This window comes from Phaenicophaeus curvirostris, chromosome 2 (genome assembly GCF_032191515.1).
Source record: "Phaenicophaeus curvirostris isolate KB17595 chromosome 2, BPBGC_Pcur_1.0, whole genome shotgun sequence".
Taxonomy (NCBI): Eukaryota; Metazoa; Chordata; class Aves; order Cuculiformes; family Cuculidae; genus Phaenicophaeus; species Phaenicophaeus curvirostris.
Genome location: NC_091393.1, coordinates 103,938,678 through 103,956,355, shown reverse-complemented (window position 1 = coordinate 103,956,355; position 17,678 = coordinate 103,938,678). Strand labels below are relative to the sequence as shown.

Sequence of the window (17,678 nt, the reverse complement as noted above, 5' to 3'; positions counted from 1 at the left end):
TATCGACTGGGACCTTGCAATGCACACGGCCCTCGAGTGTTTCTCCAAAGGCAAAAGAGGAAAAATAATCTCAAAAATAAACCATAGCAAAATGCTTAAATATTGCAGGTTGTGTGAAGGGCATTAAATGCATTCGGTGTTCTTGCAAAGGGAGACAAACCAAGCAGAAAGGTGGTGTGAGCACCCAGAACCCACCAAGCTGCCAGCCTGCAGGCTGAGGGCAGCACGTCCTTCAGGCAATGGGGCTGTCTGGGGAGTGTGGGATTGACCTGAAAAACGCTTTATTTGAAAGATAAATTTAGCATGCAGAACAGTCGCCAGAGTTTACTGCAAATCTGCTTTTTGAGTTGATCTTCTGCTGAATGCTGCCTGGAGACCTTTCCATGCACTGCTCAAAGGCTCTGGGAATTAGCGTGGGATCATATTTTAGCCACATGTCTCTTAACCACAGATTCATATTGTTTTCATTTAAAGCTTTATTATAGGTTGTCTATTTTTTTTGAAGGGCAAATGGAAAACAAATCATTTCTGATGTCATGGGTCGGAGCAATGGTTTGGGTTCTAGAAATATTTTCCGCTTAACTATGTGGCAGCTAGTGCTTGGCTTTGTCCCTTGGTTGCAACTCTTGACTATTATCGGTTGTATTTTAAAAACGCATTTGGTTATGCAGTTCTAGTTTTTACTGTGCATCATTACCTAAATAGTTTACCTTATTTTGATTTTTCTAGCTTGGAATTTTTCTTAACTTCCTTATTCAGCAGCAGCATTTTCAGCAAAACTGTACATAGGCAACAAGCTGGCATGTGAAATTACAGTAAGCGTGTATACAAAAAGGTCATTGGTATATATTTGAGATAAATACCTGCTTTGAAACCAGTATTTGAACCAAATACAATTCACATTGGATGTGAAAACATGGTGTAGGTCAAAGCAATGTGTTTTAATGTCGCTATTTGACAAGGAAAGAGACCAATTAAGAAACAAGAAATACATTGAACTATGTGGAAGAGGAGGTAGAGAGTCATTTGGATAAGTGTTACAGAGAACTCTCTTCTCCAGGTACGTGAGGCCAAATGAGGACAGCAGGAGGCCTGTGGAGCTTTAAGGCAGGAGGGACAGCCGGATTTTTCTGCCCCTAAGTAGACAGCAAGCTCTGGACTCTGGTGTATGATAGGATCACAGGACTGTGGGGGTGGAAAGGCACATCTGGAGACCATCTCAGTCCCTGGTTCCAGCAAGATCAGAGGGAGCAGGCTGCTTGGGATCGTGTCCCATCGGGTTTTGAGTATCTTCACAGATGGAGGCTTCACAGCCTCTCTGGGCACCCTGTTCTGTGTTTGGTTTTAAGGCAAAGGCCTCGGCAACCAGTTCCCAGTTGCCTTGCTTCCAGTTTGACCTGGTGGCCATGACTGCTCACTTTTTGAAGTGTGCTCCAAGTTCACACGCTTCAGATCTCACTTAGGAAAAAACAACCCCAAAACCAACTCCCACATTTGCTGTGTTACAGCAATAACACATTCAGCCATTACATCCAGGTACAAAGCACAGGTTCTTTTTCCTTATCAAAACATAGAAACAGAGAATTGTAGAATCATGGAATTGTTAAGGTCGGAAAAGACCTCTAAGATCATCAAGTCCAACCATCAACATAGTACCATCATGCTTACTAAATTATGTCTCAAAACTCCACATCTACACTTTTTTAAAACATCTCCGGGGAAGGAGAATCCATCACTTCCCTGAGCAGCCTGTTTCAATGCTTCACCACTCTTTCAGTGAAGAAATTTTTCCTAATAGCCAATCTAAACCACCACTGGTGTAAATTGAGGCCATTTCCTCTTGTCCTATCACTTGTTACTTGGCAGAAGAGACCAACACCTGCCTCACCACAACTGCCTTTCAGGTTGTCATAGACAGTGACAAGATCTCCTCTCAGCCTCCTCTTCTTCAGGCTGAACAGCCCAAATTCCCTCAGCCACTGCTTATAACCCTTTTTTTTAATGAAGCCCCTTCACCAGCTTCATTGACCTTCTCTGGACATGCTCCAGCAGCTCAATGTCTTTCCTGTACTGAGAGGCCCAAAACTGAACACAGGAGTCAAGGTGCAGCCTCACCAATGCCAAGCAAAGGGGCACCATCACTTCCCTGGTCCTGCCAGCCACGCTGTTTCTGATCCAAGCCAGGATACTGATACCGAAAACGCTGGCAAATAAAACTCTCTGAGACTTGTTTTGGAGTTTTAGAAAGCAAGCAGCCTTTATCAGGCCTGGGCAACACAGAATCATACAATAGTTTGGGTTGGAAGGGACCTTAAAGCCCATCCAGTTCCAACCCCCTGCCGTGAGCAGGGACATCCCCACAAGATCAGGCTGTTCAAAGCCCCATCCAACCTGGCCTTGAACACCTCCAGGGATGGGGCAGCCACAACTTCCCTGGGCAACCTGTGCCAGTGCCTCACCACTCTCATAGTGAAGAAATTCTTCCTGAAGTCTAATCTAACTCTGCCCCTCTCCAGCTTATACCCGTTCCCCCTCGTCCTATCTCCACAAGCCTTTACGAATAGTCCCTCTCCAGCTTTCTCGTAGGCTCCTTTCAGATACTGGAAGGTCACTATAAGGTCTCCTCGAAGCCTTCTCTTCTCCAGGCTGGACAAGCCCAACTCTCTCAGCCTCTCATGAGGTGATTCTCATAGAATCACTAGGTTGGAAAAGACCCCCTGGATCATCCAGTCTAACCATTCCTATCTGCCACTAAACTATGTTCCTGAGCACCCTATCCACCGGTCTTTTAAACACCTCCAGGGACGGTGACTCAACCACCTCCCTGGGCAGCCTGTTCCAGTGCCCAATGACCTTTTCCGTGAAAAATTTCTTTCCGATATCTAGTCCGAACCTCCCCTGGCGGAGCTTGAGGCCATTCCCTCTTGTCCTGTCCCCTGTCACTTGGGAGAAGAGGCCAGCACCCTCCCCTCCACAGCCTCCTTTCAGGTAGTTGTAGAGAGCAATAAGCTCCCCCCTCAGGCTCCCCGCGGTCCCTCCGCTGCATCCCGTCCTTCTGGCTCTCCCGCCCCTTCAGCAGCTCCGCCTCTCAGCCCGGGACGCGATGTCGGGGCTGCTGCGGGAGGCGCTGGAGGGGCGGCTGCGGGAGTTGGGCATCGCCGCGGCCACCGCCGAGCACCCGCAGGTAGGGGCGGCCCCGCCGCGCTGCCCGGCCCCGGGGAAGCGACCCTGCCTGGTCGTTAGCTGGTCGTGCTAAAAATGGCGGAGGCGGCGCTACGTGTCAGTTTTTTGAAATGTTCCCGGAATTAATATCGGAAGTTAATGGTCTTAGAAGTTCTGACAGAAAAGAAATCTGTATTAATTGGGCTTGAAATAAAGAATCGAAATAGCTTTCGTTATTCATAGCATGACAGAATAGTTTGGGGTGGAAGGGACCTTAAAGGCCATCTAATTCCACCCCCCCTGCCATGGGCGGGGACACCTCCCATAGACCAGGCTGCCCAAGGCCCCATCCAGCCTGGCCTTGAACACCTCCAGGGATGGGGCAGCCACAGCTTCCCTGCGCCAGTGTCTCACCACCCTCATGGTTAAGAAATTCTTCCTTAGATCTAGCCTAAATCTGCCCCTCTCCAGTTTATCTCCATTGCCCCTTGTCCTATCACCAGAAGCCTTTGTGAACAGTCCCTCCCCAGCTTTCCTGTAGCCACTGCAGGTACTGGAAGGTCGCTATAAGGTCTCCTCAGAGCTTTCTCTTCTCCAGGCTGAACAACCCCAGCTCTCTCAGCCTATCCTTCTATAGGAGATGCTCCAACAGATCATCTTTGTAGCCCTCCTCTGCACCTGTTCCAACAGCTCCATATCCTTATGTTGAGGATTCCAGAACTCGACACAGTACTCCAGATGAGGTCTCACAAGAGAGGAACAGAGGGGCAGAATCACCTCCTAAAACCTGCTGGCCACGCTTCTTTTGAACGTGATGATTTATCTTCAGAATATATGACATTCTGGAGATAAGAAAATAAACCTCCTTCAGCACTTGAAGCAAGACAGTGCAGTGAAAATCTTTAGCATCAGAATCTATGCAAACTAACCTTAGGTTTTGAGTACAGTGGGAGTTATTGACCTTTGAAAAATCAGCAAATGTTTTCCAGGTAATAGAGAACCCAGGAGACGCAGAGTACATGCATACACAATGTTTTAGTATAATCAAACATCAACATGGAAAGGGTCAGCTTTGAATTTATCTCTGAAGGGGCCTACAGATGCTGGGTTGTTCCTCCTTTGTGTTCCCCCACCTTTCCCCCTGCTCTTTAAGGAGCTACAGCCCATCCATTTCTTCACTAGGATGCTTTCCAACCTTTTTGTAGCTCCCAGTTAGAAATATGCACCCCACATTGCTCGCCAGTGCTGTCAGGGCTTTTTGCATTTTTAAAGTGGGATATTTTTGCTGTGTACAAGACTTAAATGATTTGGACAGCATGCAGCAGCTGTAAGTCACATTTTATTTGTGTTCTTTTAAATTTCTTCATAAAAGGGTACAGTTTTTAGGCTTAGTATAACATTCAGTACTTTCTACGTATTTAACAAAAGATACGTGCCAGTATGCAACTAAAAGTTGAATGGGATAAGAGTCTTACGCTACCCTGACGGTATTTTCCAGGTGTTCACTGTTGAAGAAATGATGCCTCACGTCCAACACATGAAAGGAGCTCACAGTAAAAACCTTTTTCTTAAAGACAAAAAGAAGAAAGGATTCTGGCTGGTGACTGTTCTGCATGACAGGCAAATCAATTTAAATGATCTTGCTAAAAAACTGGGTCTTGGAAGTGGAAACCTAAGATTTGCTGATGAAAACTCCATGCTGGAAAAGCTAAAAGTGGGCCAAGGCTGCGCGACACCCCTGGCTCTCTTCTGTGACCAGGGAGATGTGAAGTTTGTGCTGGATGCTGGCTTTCTGGAAGGCGGCCACGAAAAGGTCTATTTCCATCCGATGACAAATTCTGCAACCATGGGCTTAAGCCCTGATGACTTTTTGAAGTTTGTGAGATCGACAGGCCATGATCCCATCATCATACATTTTGATGAAGACACAAAGTAGATGAAGTTCACTTTTCTATTACTAGGCATAAATTTTGTAGAGCAAAACTGGTCAGTCTCATTACAAATAAAATTTGAGGAAAAAAAAAGGCTTACTCCTTTATTTTTTTCAATTGTATAAGTTTATATTGCATTATCTGGTGAGTAAAAAACCCTGGTTTGGGGTTATTAAAAGTTTAACATGATATTCTTAAAAAGACAAGTCATGTTTGCAGTCTACCAGTAAGTGACCAAGAAGTAGGAAAAGGCATTATTTGTTTATTAAAAAACGGATAAAACTGGAACCTTGTGTATGTGGTACTGGCGTTGAAGGTTTAAACTTAAATCATCATTAAGAAATACCAATTAAACTAGAAGTTAAAAAATATTTGTCAGTACACACAGGACAGAGATGCCTACATTGTGCACCTGTACCCATGTATCCCCTACTACATGTTCTCTTTGTTATTTTTACCTAGAGAAAAAAAAATGTTGCTACCCTAACGAAGGCGCATTTGATTGTCTATGGTTTTAGTTGCATTTTCACTTTCACAGTATCCTCCCCTTGGGAAATAATTATTAATTATTCTGTTAATTGCCCCCTGAAGACAGACGTGTGCCTCAGCCTCTCCGCAAACAGCAGACACCAGGAAGCCCTCTGACAGCAGGTGGGGTGTGAACCCTGGCACCAGCCTCTCTCCTGGCACAAGAGCTCCCAGGAATAACATCAGTTCACGACCAGGTGTTGTATATCCTGGTGACACCTGGTTGGGAAGCTAACACAACCCAAACTCTTGCGTACCATTTCTACAGATTCCCAAACCCACGGAGGACATGCATCTTCTCTGCTCCGCCATACCCATAACTAGCTCCCACAGAAAAGGAAAGAATGGTACAAGCAGCTGTACTTGAGCTGCTTCCTTCAGGAGATGGGGACTGCATGTAGAAACATCTAGGTGCTCAAGAGGCTGAGGGGAGGCCAATTTGGCTTTCAATAGATATTTAGTATAGAAAAGTATCTGCTATTACAAGAACAAAACCAGTACATTCTCAACATTAGATTTCTAATCTAATTCCTTCTCTCTCCTGCATAAATCAATAGAACCCTTTTCAGATTTTGTGTTGAAGAGAGAAGCAGCAAGAACTCCATGAAGTCCAGGAAACGCTGTGGCAGCGAGTACCCACACAAACTGCAAAGATGGGAGTAGCAAAAACAAGGGACAAAGATCTGAAGATTACTGGGAAAAGGGCTTTTGAATATGGCCTAATGAAAATGTCTGTCATGTATGAACTACACTTACAACAAGCAATAGCGTGAGTGCAAGTTGGGACAGAACAGAAATAAAGAATACAGAAGAGTAAAGAAAAAAACACATAAAAGGACTTGCACCCTTGGATGACTTTGCTACTGCATCACATGAAAGGATGCAATGCTAACAGTGATAATGGGAAACACTCAAAAGAAATGCAAGGCAAAGATCAGCCAACTGACTCAGTTTCATTCTGGATGGCCAAGACAGTTCTATCAGCTGAGAACTTCATAAACATTGAAGTGTTGGGTTTTTTCCCCCGTAAGAAAGTAAAATCTCCGATTCCACAGAATGAATGTCTATCCTTAACTGAGTAAGAAAAAACATCACCTACGGTGAGGCAAGTCTCTCCGCAAGCATCCTTACCATGGTTCCTTCATTTCTGAAAGATTTGGCACCTGTTCTCAGAGATGTGACCTTAATGACAGAGCGCATCAGGATTCAGCAGTTTAAATTCTCCTGGCTACCTTAGAGAGACCCAAACCAACTCCATCTGTCATGGCAGTCCTCAAAACCGGGAAAGTGACCTAAAAATGTGGAAGCTGTAGGAAGAGTCACTAGAAAGACGTCCAGATACTACTGATTTTATATTAGTTGTTAAACAGAAGTCTGAAAGGAACACCTGATATTTGGGAATATTGGGTTGATTAATGAAATACCCAGAGAACTTGGGATTGACCAATGTGTTACTAAAAATGTCAGATCTTATGATGCAGTCTTACGTGTCTTTAAAAGTAAAATTTCTCTTACCCTCTGCCTGCCGCTCACTCTCCCTTCCCGTTAAAGTTTCTTCTTTATGGTACCCAAATCCTTTCTCACTTAAAAAAAGAGTAGAGTAAATTTGACTTCTCAAGTTTTTTAAATCCAAAGGCTTTAAACAGGAAAAATTGTTTGAAAGACATGTGCACAATAGCAGTTCACTGTGCTTGTTAAAGCCTGTAACTACCTAAAATGTGACTCCCTTTGTCCTCAGAAGACATCCTGAGGCTTGTCTCAGCAAACATAATAACCAAGCAAAATCAAAGCTTTGGATACAACATCTGGCAAATCTATAAAGATTCTTTTTGTATTTACTTATGAAATTAGCCTCTGGGTTTGTTGTTTGTTTTTTTTAAATAATATCAAAATAGGCTATAGTTAAAAGCTACACAGGTCTACACAAATAAACAACACAAAACAAACTGCACACTGTCCAGAAAAAATCCACTACAGTTTTATCGGTTTCCTTCTGGAAGAAATACGGAACACATCACCAACTGACCACAACACTGTTACTTAACACCAATATCCTTCCAGTAACATCAGTTTGCAGAAAAAGTGTGTATAAATGTACACACAAAATAAGAATAAAAATTATTTGGTTTGGCATTTTAATAACATCATTAATAAATGTATACAATGGCAAACATTAAAAAAAATCAATATGTAAAGGAAATTACAGTTTTAAATAAGAGGTTTTAAAGTTTTGTTTCACACCTAGGTACATTCCTTTAAGGCAGTTTTATTAATATCAAAGCATTATTTACATACACGTTATCATCTACCTCTAGAAACGATCCATGAGCTCCTTTGTTGAGGCTGCATCATGTCTTGGAAAAGGTTTAGGAATAGTAGTGTTAGGAACGTTACTAAATCCTCAGGACTATATCCAAAAGGTAAATTAAAATAATCCATTGTGTAGTACCATCACCTCTTGCCTCTTGAACTAGCAGTGACCCATTTGGCAACTCTTGTAAAATGCTCTGCGTACTCTCCCTGTAGGCTGTCCAACAGCTGCTGTGTTCTTCCCCTGGGAGTTCCCGTTTCAGAAACTAGGAAGCAGCTCCCAAACATAACTCCCATTTCTATTTTATTTTAATTATAAGGGCACAGACTGGAAAGTTCAAGAAAGAAAAAAGAACGTAGTATAAAAATCATCAGAGAACCTCCTAACTGCTCTTCTGCTCCAAAACGTCTTTGCAAAGTGCTGGGAGAAGCAGATTCTGATTTCTTAAACACAAACGTATTCCTGGTGCTGCTTTTGGCCAGTTTAGCAAATACCACCCCAAATCCCCCTCTGGCCTCTGTACTGATGCAGACAATGTGCACTGAAACCTGCTTACCAGGGAACAAGGGGGCAACTAGCCGGGCTCTGGCATACAAACCTGATCTACGCTAGACTCGGACCTAGTGGTGTGAATTCTGCCCCCAGACTCATGCCAATCCTCTCAAACAAGGAAACTTTGCTTAGGGATTTGAATGAGGGGAGTAATTTCTCATGCATGTTATGAGTTAAACAGTAATTGTACAGTTTGTGACAACATCCTGGCTGTGACTGCACAGATGCTTTAGGAAGGTGTAATAACACACAAAAAAACCCCCCAAGAGTAGAAGTTGTGATGGGTAATCTTTGACAACTTAATGGCTACAGAAAAGAGCTGAGCTAATTAAATGAAATGTCAGGAGATGCCCATGTGACAGAAAAGACACAGCCACCAGTGGCAAGGGCAGGTTACGTGCGCCCAGCATCGCTCCTCACAGAGAAGTGCATGCTGTGCAGTCACGGCACTGCTCAGATTCTGGGAATACAAACAGCATTTGGCACTACAGTTTAAATCTGTTAATTAAAGACACACGTGTTTCTCTAAAAATAGTGACACCACTAAATGGTTAGGGTTTAATAGCTTGAAAATACATCAGTCCTCTGTTGTCAGAGAGCTTAGGAGAATCCAGTCACAATTAGACCCTGAAATGAGCTTGAAAATAGTATAATTTAGATTCAGAGATATTTTTCCTAATACTTATGGCACTTCAATTCTCTCTCCTAACAGTTATGTCATTAGTAATGTCTACCAGCATTCCAGATTTCATATCTTTTTCTATGAAACTCTGTGAAGGCAACTTTTCCTTCAGTGTCTATGGCTTTGCCTGTATTGCAGTCCAGAAATGGCACAGAAACCAGGCTTGCACCGGATTCTTATTGCTTAGAGTACTTTTCTCCTAGAGCACATCAGGGTTCTGTCTGTCTCACTCAGAATTGGGGGAGAAAGTCTGCTATGCCCTGAGCATTGGGTGCATACAGGAACACACTAATTACCTGTACACAGGTATACAGGCCCTGGCACCTCTTCCAGCCACTGCCATCCATCCCACCCGCCCCTCTGGTGACATCTCATAATAGCTGTCACTGCACGGCTTGGAGTGCCCTGAATCTTTCTCAAAAACATCACAGCATCAGTTAAAATGCAGAAAATAATTCCAACTGCAGCTGAGCTCAGACTGCCTACAAAACTAATGTGGAGATGGATTTTGGGAGTGCTCTGGGCTTCAGATCACTCCTGGAACTGCTAAGCTATGTTGATACTGAGCAAAAATCACCATGCTTCCGCTGACATCAGTGGAAATAACTACATTGAGAAGAAGGGACCAGAAATGGATACCAGTATAAGCTGGTTATCAAAATAAGCCAACAATTTTAAAGTCTTCAGAGGAAGAACTGATTCTATATGGTAGAAAGCTGCAAAATTGATCGTGTATTCACTTAAAAAAATGTTTAAATTGTCTGCGAAAACAAAATATTCTGTTTAGATCTTGATCATTTAGCACATTGTATCATAAAAAAGATTTCAGAAGGAAGTTGCTTTAAAGAAAAAAACTAAGAAGAATTCCCCTTCTAAAGTTTATCGAACTGTTCCCTTTTTTCTCCCTTTTTGACACAATTTCAGGAAAATAAAAAAGTGACTTGGCAGTATTGCTTTTGAAGCTGTTGAACTGCATTCTCTCTCCAGTGAAAACTGAGTCTGTTCCAAAGTGTCTCTGACAGCCTGAGACTTTATAAATGATAAAACTTGGAAGCCCCAAGAAAGAAGCTGTTATTAAGCTGAGGTTCTGGTGGCTCCACCACACAGTGTGAGCAGCAATGTGATCAGTTTGCAGGCCGTCTGCAACCCTGTTCTGCGATGTCCTCTTTACCTTTCCTGAGCTGAATGGAGATAGCTGTAACGTGAAAGGCAAGTTGGAAGATGAGCAGTTAAATGGTAACTTAACCCTTTACAACAGCAACAGGAATGTGCTTTCTGGTTTGTAATAAAACAGCATTATGATAACTCATTTTGGATCCGCTTACAAGTTCACATACGCTTTCTTTGAGCTCTCTGTGAATGCTTTCAAGACAACAAATGTATGCAGCCACTAATGTACCAATAACCTTTGTTGACTTTAATAATCAGTAATTAACAAAATGTATCTTCCTAATAAAAGATAACCCTAAGGGGAACCGATTGTAAAATGCATATGATATTATTTACATTTCTTTTTGCCATCAAGAAACCACCTAAGCTCATGTCGAAAGACAAACAATTAAAAAAAAAATCAGCCAATACACAAATACTGTAAGACAGTCTGATCCTGGAAATGCCATTTGTTGAAAACAGCCTTATATTAAAATAAAAGTGATAGAAAAAAATCATACCTGACAATTTCCTGTCAGAAACATCTGAACACACATATGCAGAATAACTTGGGAATGTGAAAAACACAAATGACAAACCAGTTCTATATAATACCATTATCCCATGACTCCCCCTTTTGTTAATCATCCAACTTTTCCACGTATGTAAACAAATTTTTCTCTTGCAGTATGCAACAAAAATCAGCATAAATTTTAAGAGCAATTTCATGCAGATTATGCAAACCAAATAAGGCAGTGAAGTGCCAATAAGCTGTGAGGTTTTTGTATCTGTATTTACAGTCAATTTCAACAAAATACTACAGCATTTATTTTAGATTTACAGAAGTAAATATAAACTGCTAGTTATGGGTTTTTTGGCTAATTATTAGCAGAAGCATAAGCAAATCAGTGGCTAATTTAATAAACAGAAGATGGAAGAAGTTTGTTGTTTGTTTGTTTTCTGGAGTAATTCTTGACACCTTAAAACGCTTGGTCCTTAGGGAGATGAGAACTGTCCTTTATTCAGTAGATCTTAACAGTGCAATGTGCAATAATTCCTAAGACCATCTACAAATTTTCGGCAGTAGACTCCAGTAGAGCTCCTTGATTCAAGGAAGGAAGGTAGGTAGGTTTTTATTTCTTGCCTGCTCTATTCACGAAGAGTGTAAAAAATTCCCTTAATTTTTATTAATGATTCCTACAGTCGCTGTCTTGTTACTTCAGATACAAAGGCTTCACACTGAGATACTGAAGGACACTTTTCTCTCTGTGTTCAAGTGAAAGGTAGAAAGAGAAAAGAACATAAGAAAAGCTTAAAGCTTGGAAGTACAACATACAGAGTTAAGTCACTAACAGTACTAACAGCATGCAACAAAGATGTTTTAATGAAGTCAAGAGAAGGACAGAATGCCAAAGATAAGCTTTATAAAAAGGCAGTTTCCTTATAGTGTAGAATACTTCATATGTTTTGTTAAACTATTGTTTTAGATTTATCTGTCCCTTTCTAAGAAGAGACTTCAATATTAATTCTTAATGGGATTTCTTTGAACTTTCTTCTTCAAGAGATTTGAAAAATAAAAATAAATGTAATTTTTACAGGCAAAAGGCTAAACGGGATGAAGTTCCCTGCCTAAAGAGGCAAAACAACTGCTGTAAAACAACCTCTTCTGGCTTAACTAATAAGCGAGATAGAAGCCAGTTAAGCAAGCAGTATTTACATCTGGTTAATGCAATGTGCACTTGTTCTTATATGTAATGCTGTTAGTTTGTTGTAAATGAAATTAATCTCATTTACATTTTGGGCAGGAAACTCACCACTTGGCCCACATCTCATGTAGTGGGTAAAAGAATTAGGAGCTTTGTTGCTCCCTAGACCTGCTTTTTGAATTTCTGCTTTCTGGGATAGCTTCCACATCTGCAGAGAAAAGCATTTCATGTTATTCATTGTGTTGATCAGGACATGAAAAAAAACCCTCATGCACTAAAATACATTCTACTTATTAGTAGAGCAAAAGGATATATAAACACTTTTTTTTAGAGGAAAGAAGAGAGGAGAGAGATAGAAGAAACTCACTGGAAAGGCCTACTCAGCTACGCTCATTAAAATTTATCTTAGCATTTAGAATAAACAGGTATTATTTTCAAAGCCACAATCAGATACACATAACTTTTAGGTAGACTAAACCTAAGTCTCTATTTGTATGAAAAGGAAAACAAAACCCAGATGTAACCCAGGCTGACTGAACCTAGGAGAACTTAAGTCATCTTTGCTACACATTGACAGAAATATTTGCATTCAATTCTGCAAAACGGAAAGCAATCTTTGCATGCAATAGCCCAAACATGCAAAAATGCAGTCTCGTAATTTACTCTCCACTTAAAGCAAAGCATCGTGCAAACCTTTCACTGCAAGCACCTTACTGAACAACAAAACCTTTTATGGTTGGCAACCATATATTTAGCGTTTATAATGACCATGCAAAGTCCTAACCTATATTTTTTAAAAGGCATCAGGGACTGCACAGTGAGTGAATGCAGGTATGTCTTACAGGCAGCCACTGGACTGTCTGAGGAGCAGCAGTGATGGGGCCTGCGAGGAATTTCACAGATCCTTCTGCTACCTAAGCGTAGACTGAAAGACACATCCATGATGTACGTATTGTTAAAGAGCAAAGACCCAAAAGGGGAGGAAAAAAATAATCTTTCCATACATGAAAGCATTTGTTTTCTTTCATATATAACAACTGTAGACAGTTTATTTTTCAGAGACACTAGAAAGCCCCTAGCAGCATGCTTTCTCTGCTGCAGCAGAACTCAATGGAGCAAAAGTAAGAGCACAAGAAGTTGTTATCCTCATTCAGAAATGAAGTGTCACTCATTACCATTCAATAAAACAATGCAAACAGCAGCTTGAGCTGGACAAAGTTAGTTTGGAACTCCCATAGAGGATGAGTGGCACTAGTGTTCAAAGGCACTAACACTCCATTATTCTGAAGCCCTTTGTGTTTAAGAGAAAAGCTGTTTGGGAAAAAAAGCTGCCCCTCCCAATGCAGTAAGGTAAAACTCACAGGCTGAAAAGGTATTAAATTCCAAGCATAAATATTCACAATCAGATTTGGTTTGTATGTGAAAGCTTAGTGCTGTGAAAGAAAGGAAACTATGCAAACCCAAGTGCCCCATGGGCAGTGACGGGGAAAAATGTGTTTTGTTGCCTTGTTTGGAAGCTTTCATTTCACTCTGCAGGGGCAACCTTTACAATTTCTCTTCAGACCTGTGCCTCACTCATGATTACAGCTGGGGTTCAGCGGTCACACTGCAGAGTTCTTAATAAACATACCTGGAGCCAACACTGGGATGTTTTGTAGCTGTGACAGTCTAAGGACTTAAGCCAGGGAAGACTGGCAAAGGAGATAAGAACATGGCTGAAAGCTTATCCGATTTCTGGAACAACGGCAGCTAATCTAAACAGAAGACAGGACCTCTGGCTACAAACCTTGTTCTGCCTGGAACAGCAGACTTGCTGTAAGACATAGCTCTGTCATCAGTTAAGAAAAATACAGACCCTGGTAGCACAGCATGAGTTTACAATAAGTACTCTCAGAGCTAAGAAGATTTTCTCTAACATTCCTTAAATAACTTGCAAAATACATTATGCACACATTGCTTCAGATATCAGTGCTATTCAATGCAGAGTGAATTCAAACACATCTACACATTAATGGAAATGAAGCCAAATGACAGGACCCAAAGTCCGAACACTGACCTTGCTGTGTGAGGGTGAATGCATGTGAAATTAAGATTGTGTTTCAGATTTGAGTTTGTTGTTTTTTTAACAGTGAGGCCATTGTAGAGGGAATACAGCAATAACTGTGAACAACATTGAAGAGAAGTGACAGAAGTCTCAGCCCAGCAATAACAGATGATGGTAACGGGTGCCTGGTTTACATTTTGCAATTTTACCCTCCACAGAATGTCTCAGACATCCAGTCTTCCCCCCTCGCTCCTTTTCTCCACCTTGAAATGCAGCTGAGCTCTGGAAAGGGCTATCTCCACATTTTATTAACAACTCTCCTGTATGTGGAGACCTTGCTAATTAACACATGGGATGTCCGCTGATTTTCCTTGAGGAACCATGTGTTTGGAGCACTCCTACCCCTCCCAGGTGCAACACTACAGAATTAAAGTTCAACACACACAGCAGTACCATGACTGCCACAGAACTGCTGGCAATATAAATTCAATTGTAAAAATCAGAATGTGACATTAATTTTTTTCAATATTTATTTTCCATTTTAAATATTTTCCCTCTTGATATATTTTCATTCAGGTTTTGTATAGCTCATGTAATCCTGGCCTACAACACTGTCAGAAACTGTTTCCTCTTGTGAAAAAATGCTTATGTCTAAAGCCTCACGTTAACTGTAGTTTAAGTACAATATAACTTTAAACTGCTTATATTTATGATTAAGAAGTTTCAAGCAATTGCAGAAACATTGGCATATTAAGTCATTACTTTTCAACATTTCTCTTTAGTTGGGCATCTGGAATTTAATGAGTTAATGGTTTAAGCATTCCTATAGTCCTGTAATTTTGCAAGCAACCTTTTTGTTAATTCTTCTTTTACTTCTCTGTGTTAACTACATAATTTTTTTGTTATTTTGTTGCACAGTTTGTTTTCTGTTATAGCAGTGTTAATTCTATTAAGGAGAAAAAATGAATTTCCACCATAATCGATACAGGTTTTTATTACCATGCGTCCCAAGGAGTCTCACAGAACTCTGCTATTTAACTCCTAATAAAACCATACACTTCACATTTGTACACCAGGCACGGAAAGACAAAGCAGACAAAAAGGAAAAGGTGGAAAGGGTAATTTTTTTCATTACAAGTACTGTGCATTATGTGACTTTTTATTACCTCTTTGTAAGAATGATCATTTATGTTTTGGCTTATGAATGGTCTTTATATTTATTGATGGTCAAATATTTTAATGAGTACGAACAGCAATTAATATTTATTGTGCAAGCTAGAGGCACTGAATTATTGGGCTGTAACTTGTTGCTTGTGCAAGATGCATTTATGCCAGGACATGGCATAAATTTAAGAGTGAGACGCTGAAATCTCTCTAAATGCTTCTATTCATTCGTATCTCATTTTTCAAGGAAGATGAAAAAAGGTATTTTCACTCCAAATACATAATGAACGTGTTACTGATACATCTGAAAGCACAAGCACAACTGACGAGTACTGACATTGCACCGGAAAGCACGTTGTTCACTGGGCCATTTCTGGCAATGCAGCATGCAATTGGTTTAACATGCATTCATGTACAGGAAAAAAAAAAGTCAAAATATTTGTAATGCACGACAAATAAAAATATAGCTTGCATTACAAAAACTTGTAAAGGCATGCAAAATATATACAGTGCAATTAATGCTCCATGCAAACTTTGGTGAGGTTACAATTTTACATTCAAACATGCCAGAGTACAAGACCGAGCCCTGTGCCATTGTCCTCAGTAAATGACCACCCACAGACCTAAAAACAAATCCATTTTCCTTGTAGTGAGATTTTCTCTAAATCCAATGGATGCTGAGAACACCACCAATACAAATTTCTCTTTATAAAGTAACACAACCTCCTTATCATACACAACCATACTCATACCACACAGTTTTATTATCCTCAGAAACCAGCAGTGGGGACTCAGCCTCACTGGTGTTTACACTGGTGGCAGGAAGAAATTCACTAGTTCGAACTGACCGTAGGTCACTGTGATCCAATTTCTGATCGGTAAAAGCCTGTTCCTCATGTTTTGGTACAGATCTAAATGCTGACAGATTTGCCTGATCAGCTGGTTTTGTTACAGATCTTTGAGGAAATGCACTAATATTACTAACTAATTCAGTGTTAAGGGATAAAAATGGCTGCACCACAGTAAGTGACCCTGTGCTGTCATTACCAGGTGCACTGACTTCATCATTAAACACATTTGTGCTTAGCACAGTTCTCCCACGAAAATTTGACCTTTCCATCCTTGAAGTCTTAGGCACATCAGAGTTACATCCTAAATTATGTGGTTTAACCGCATCGCTCTGTGGAACACAATCTACTCTGTAAGCCACACTGTGAAAAAAATTAGAGGATAACTGGCCTGCTGAGTACTCACTGGAGGTTGATGGAATGATTCTGTCGCCGGTGGATGGTGCTGGATCAACTAAGACAGGTTGCCTACTGTCCTTTGACAAAAAATCGTGAATGCTTGTCCTTCGAGTAGTTCCCTCTGCTGTAGAAATCACACTGCTTGCACGAGGTAAGGTAGCATAAGGATTGCAATCTCTTGATTGTCGCTGTGACACAGTTGCTTGTATCTTGTCTTTAACCGATCTGGCTTTCCCTTGAGCGCTGGATGCAAATTTTATGGAAGAGCTACTGAAATAGGTATCTTCCGTTTTACGAAGGCTGGGCCTGACAAGTTGTTCTGGTTTCAAGGATCGTCCATCTAAGAAATCAACTGTATTTTTTACGCTTAATGATCTCACAATACCACAGCCGGCAGACGGCTGTTTCCTTAGCTTCTCCCTTCCTGTCAGCTCCACAGACTCAGATAAGCTTTTCATGACTTCATCTAAAAGGTTCTCTTCACTTGCAGATTTCATCTGTCAAAAATATGAAACATCTTATAAATTTACGAATTGTAATTTTGACATTTCTTAAGCAATCTTTGTGGACATAAGTGAAGAGCAATGCTTGCAGGTATATTTTCTTAATTTCTCTGACCTAAAAGCAGTATTAAACATTAACAGTTTGTACTCCTGAGTTTTCTGTGCAGCTTACTAGAAAGTACTTTGAAAACAAGGTGTCAAGCAGATCACAGCTACCTGGAATTAGTTCCTGTCATACTGCTTAACTCAACAAATCAGATGGACAAAACTTCCAAATTCATCTTCTCGCTCGCTGGCTCTCTGCCATCACTCACCAATATTGTCTAAGCAATTTAATGTGGATTATTACTTTAACTTCTACTGATCATCCAGAGCTAAAAGCTTAAATTCTCTATACACTTAAATAATGAAGACAGAAATCTACAGAAGCAATACAAAGCACAGAACCCTTGAGGCACCCTTGGTGTCTAAACTTGGACCAGAAAGCTCTCATATTTCTGTTTTTGGAGAAAAGAATCCAGAACCAGAAAAAAAGTTCAGGTGAATATCACTCACGCGCATGAGAGAAAGACTGCAGCCTTTTTCAAAATGGTAAACGAGACACTGTGGAAAGGATTAAGCTAAAAGCATTAAGGAAATGCTCTAGCAGCAGGCTGGAAAGAGATCTGAATGATTCTGTGATGTTGTAAAAGGGATTCT

The 17,678-nt window shown here is 40.8% G+C and overlaps 2 protein-coding genes across 13 annotated transcripts in view; one reads left to right on the top strand and one right to left on the bottom strand.

Annotated features, from left to right (window-relative positions):
- Positions 1-3,082: 3,082 nt before the first annotated feature.
- LOC138717041 (prolyl-tRNA synthetase associated domain-containing protein 1-like) lies at positions 3,083-5,774 on the top strand. The gene is made up of 2 exons (XM_069850260.1): positions 3,083-3,184; positions 4,661-5,774. The coding sequence occupies exons 1-2, from the start codon at positions 3,104-3,106 to the stop codon at positions 5,096-5,098; spliced, it is 519 nt and encodes a 172-aa protein (XP_069706361.1). The 5' UTR covers positions 3,083-3,103; the 3' UTR covers positions 5,099-5,774.
- A 5,481-nt stretch (positions 5,775-11,255) lies between these two features.
- Positions 11,256-17,678, bottom strand: part of CCDC88A (coiled-coil domain containing 88A) — an 80,615-nt gene continuing 74,192 nt past the window's right edge. For 8 of the 12 annotated variants that reach the window (XM_069850230.1, XM_069850231.1, XM_069850234.1 and 5 more), the window contains one exon: positions 14,227-16,973. In XM_069850230.1, the coding sequence (XP_069706331.1) occupies positions 15,960-16,973 (1,014 nt within the window). In that variant the 3' untranslated portion in view covers positions 14,227-15,959. Of the gene's footprint in view, positions 11,582-12,129; positions 12,230-14,226; positions 16,974-17,678 lie in introns of those variants that run through there. The other 4 variants (XM_069850239.1, XM_069850240.1, XM_069850242.1 and 1 more) reach the window with 1 other exon arrangement.